General features: G+C 39.5%; 1 protein-coding gene across 1 annotated transcript; it reads right to left on the bottom strand.

The window, feature by feature from the left end:
* Positions 1-733: 733 nt before the first annotated feature.
* MRPL53 (mitochondrial ribosomal protein L53) lies at positions 734-3,591 on the bottom strand. The gene is made up of 3 exons (XM_082755462.1): positions 3,474-3,591; positions 2,867-2,979; positions 734-1,217 (listed from the first exon to the last, which is right to left on the bottom strand). The coding sequence occupies exons 1-3, from the start codon at positions 3,560-3,562 to the stop codon at positions 1,093-1,095; spliced, it is 327 nt and encodes a 108-aa protein (XP_082611588.1). The 5' UTR covers positions 3,563-3,591; the 3' UTR covers positions 734-1,092.
* Positions 3,592-4,370: the final 779 nt, after the last annotated feature.

The raw sequence follows: 4,370 nt of genomic DNA, 5'->3' as shown, positions 1-4,370 counted from the left end.
ATTTTATAAAAAGTCAAACACCTGATTAAGAACAGGTAGAACTAATACCTCAATAGGACTGCACCTGCAGTTCTTGAAACTAAAAATTTGGTCACATTTTCATTAAGAACTGAAATAGAACAAAACTGATGCACATGAAATGCATGTGCAGTTGACACCTTCACCTGCACAGCCTGAGGACAGATCAGCCCTTCCAAACCCACAGAGCTCTGCAATACACGAGACACCCAAGCACTTACGTTAATAAATAATAGGGTTGGACACTGGGCTATAAACACCAAATAAAGCTCTCCCTTTGATCTTTGTAAAATATTTAATGAAATCTCCCACAACTGAGTGACAAAAATATTACAAAACTGAACTTCAAAGATAGACCTTTCCTCCAATTATCAAAAACACTAACTTATTTTTCCCTTTGAGCTAGACTTCGCTACTTTTATGCAGGATGAGTAGCTCTACTGTGTGTTCACAGTCCCATTACCTTGTTACTCTAATTGCTGAGCTAAATTTACATTTAGCAAATCTCACACTTTCTTGAAAAAGAAGAAAATGACAGGGACTTAACAACAGAGGTAATATAAAGGAGTACCAGAAAATCTACTCTGTATTTGCAGCTTGCAGTTCCTCAGCTACGTCAATGATGATTACTTTTAAGTCTTCTTCAGATATTTATATTTAATAATTTTCACAAATGAGAACTGCTGTAATATTTGTTGTTTCAACACATAGAAAAATTGTTGGAAGTAACATCTAGACAGACCCGTTTTCACTTTAGTATTTATTAACTAATTCATAATTATATACAAATACATGTGATATTAGTCCAACATGCAGATGACAGAGGCTGGTGCGTAGAAAGATGCATTCATGCATCTTGAGTCACTCTGATCCACTAGTAGATGATGATCTGTCGATGCATTATGCTGTCGTTTCGTGGATGACAGGAGAACATTTAAATAGTTCATTCTGCTCTATGTTAACCTGGTCAGTGTTTCAGCCATCTCTCTTGGAATTTGTTGCTTTGGATAAATCTTTCTGTACACTTTTCTGTTTCAACACATGTAAATGCAAACACAGTCATTGTTCTGTTCTTCAGGGATTCTTCTTGCTTTTCTGTTCTGCCTTAAGCTCTTTTGTATTGCATCTGGACCCCAATGCTGTTAACATTTCTACTGTCGTCAGGTTGGCTCCTTTCATTATCAATCGATCTCCATCAGCTGCATAGGAAAGAAATTTCAAGAACTCAAAGTCTAAGCCACAATTACTTCAGCGTGCAGTTGTGTTTTGTATACATAAATCCAAATACCCTGTTCATCTTGTCTGATTAGAAGGTAGTCCACTTACCACAAAATCTTATTATGCAACAAACAAATATATTAAAGTGCACTGAATGAGCCTGTAATCTTTATTTCTGCATTGCATTATTCAAAAATAAACATTTTTTCTAGATTTATCTACGGTAAGAACATATATTTCATAAAAGTGCCTCACATTATACCCTCAAAGTTATCTAACAGAAGGTACTGCTAGGCAAAATTTCCACACATGGCACAGCATTTTAGCAGCCTGTTGTATATGGTCCATTTAACTTACTTCTTTAGCCCAAACAGTGAATTGTTTTACACAATCTGGCAGTTATAACATCAGAAAGTACACACCACTAGGATTTCTAAAATTCTGAGCACAAACAACCATAGCACTTTAAAACAGGGAGGGAGCATTAGAAACTAAAGGCAGTACCTAAGTTAATTTTTAATTTTTACAAGATCTGCAAACATAAAAGATGTATCCAAACCTATATAATGCAATGCCATGCAGGACACCCAAGTTCCAATAACAGTTGCCAACTGCAAGGGCTGCAAACTTCACTTGGAAAAAATCGGCTCTTAGTGAAGAGTTCAGAGCTCTTGGCATTAGTGAAATAAATTGGTTTTGTTTTACACTAGAAAACATTAAGCTTTACTGCTTAAGTCTTAATACATCACAGTTAGAGTCATGGATGGGAAAGGCAGAGGCATGGGGGCGGGAGAAACAACCATTGTCAACACTAAAATAATTTGTCTTTCTTCAGCAAAGTGAAGTACATTCAGCACTTATGGCATTTCTAGTGACTCATTAAATATATGAAAGCTTAAGAAAAGCGAGTAACAGGAAAAAATAATAATGAAAACTTTAATGGGCTACATGCCATACTGGGCCATTACAGCACAGCAGGAAAGAAGATGCAGCCAGAGAAAAGGACAAAAGCAGATTACAGCCATCTGTTCATAGCCTTGAATCTGGGCTGCTTCCAGAACTGAGGAAATTTCCCCCATCGTCCCTTCCTCCTCACTGTACTCTCAAAGCAAACCGAGAAATTCATTGTACTCCAGCTGACCTCATTTTGCAAGGCCACCTGCACACGTATGGTCTTATATGAGCAGTTCCTTCAAGCTACACAGCAAGTTACTCAGTTGTATAAGCAGCTGAAAGTATTAAACTTTTCTATTCTCAAGACCAAGATGCCTCCACCACAGGTAAAAAAAATAAATAAATAACAAAGTGAACAGATTCTTGCATCAAAACAAAGCTACAAGTCCTTCCCTGGAACTCTGACTGTGTGGTCCCACAAGTACATTACCACAAAAGTAGACTCAACCCTACCAGGTCTAACTAGCACAAGGACATACATGCATGTTTCTATATATATCAAACCATCAGCGACTCCCTCTTCCTTTTTTCCTCCCTGCTGCACATTTAGGTGTGGACCAGAACCAAAAAAAAAAAAGGGAAACCACAATGAAAAGTATCATAAAGGATACAGTAACGCTGTAAAAACACAAACTTGGAAGGTTTTTTATGTAAGGATTCAAAAAGAACTCCTTACCAAACATAACATCGACAAGTGGTTCAGACCCATCGTGTCTCACATCCGCAGTCACCTCACAGTTCCTGTTGGTGGCTTGTATTTTTTTACGGCTTATACATTCAAGAAATTTTCTGAAAGGTAAAGATACATTGAGTACGCTGTAGGTAGAAATTCAGCAAATACATGGAAGATATTTTAAAAACTGATTTGAACAGCTTGACGTGGCAGGGTGACAAAAGCGTAAACATAATGGAATTTGTATTTAATAGTTTCAGACGTACTTTTTATGAGAATTTTTTATTAGGATTTTTATTTATTTGGATTTTTTTTTAATGAGTTTTTTTTCGTTTGGATTTTTATTTGTGAAAATCCACACGGATGTTCTTTATATACTTAACATGTAGAAAGAACTTCGCAAAACTTCAAGGCGCTTCCCCCAGCTGGGTTAATAACAAGTTATGTCAATTAACTTGGGGTTAATTGAAGTAACCCCAAGGTCGTTGTGCCCCCCCCAGCTCCTCAGCGCAGGCCCAGGTCCCCCCCCCCCGGCGCAGGCCTGAGGCCCAGGGCACACCAACGCCGCCGGGGGGCCGGGGCTGCCTCACAGCCCCCCGGCGGCCCTCACCTGGTGCTCTCCACGTTGGACTCGAAGGGGCAGAAGCGCACCACGATGCTCTTCACCGGCCGCAGCACTACGTTGATCTTGGTCGCCATCTTCTCGCTGCCTCTCTACTACAACTCCCAGCAGCCCCCTCGCGGAGGAGGGCAATGGGCGGGCGGGCTGTCTGCCGCAAGGCCGCCTGGGAAATGTAGTCCGCGAGGCGCTGAGACGGCCTCTCCCCCGGGTATTCCTACGAGCCTCATTTAATGATCTGGGGTTGCTCCAGGCTGTGCTTGTGTATAGTTAAAGGAGAGAGGCCAACCGACTCTTCTTTCGTCTGTGTAATGCCCTAAATCCCTATTTAGACATGGATTTAAGTACCCAAACATAAGCAGCATGAACCTAAGGTGTGAAGGTCTACTCGAGCAGAAACCATTGCAGTCATTATAGCCCCAAGGCTTTGTACTGACCTGCTCCTAAACAGTGTCTGATCTGAGATGTGCCAACAGCAGCTGTCTGCCCTACCACAAAGGGATTACACTTTATGTTTCCACTTGTTCTGATAATATTCCCTGTTACAAACTTCTTAATTGGAGTAGTTATTTTAATATATTATAGGTGTGACAGTGATCCTCCAATGATACTAAAAAGAGGGGAAAAAAGTATACGGAAAGAGGTAATAATTTTGTTAGTCCAGTAAAGTTAGAGAAAAAAGGCAAGCTTTTGACATAAAATTGACATAAAGGATCTGCTCAGGGCGCCAGTACCACTTAAAATTGCGTACCATAAGCAGAGGTTATGGAATAAAACTTACAGGGAAACTATCATATTTTATCCATTAATTTAAGAAGTAAGATTGCTTGGGAAGTCTGTATTTATTTATTTATTTATCTATTTGTATTTATTTTACTTTTACTTCTA

Source organism: Aythya marila (genome assembly GCF_965140915.1).
Source record: "Aythya marila genome assembly, chromosome: 2".
Taxonomy (NCBI): Eukaryota; Metazoa; Chordata; class Aves; order Anseriformes; family Anatidae; genus Aythya; species Aythya marila.
This window is presented reverse-complemented; position numbering and strand designations above follow the sequence as displayed.

Coding starts and splice junctions, on each gene's coding strand:
- MRPL53 (XM_082755462.1), bottom strand. CDS start 3,562: ATGGCGACCAAGATCAACGTAGTGCTGCGGCCGGTGAAGAGCATCGTG. Junction 2,980..3,473: donor TCCAACGTGGAGAGCACCAG/GTGAGGGCCGCC, acceptor TTTACCTTTCAG/AAAATTTCTTGAATGTATAA. Junction 1,218..2,866: donor ACTTGTCGATGTTATGTTTG/GTAAGGAGTTCT, acceptor TTTCCTATGCAG/CTGATGGAGATCGATTGATA.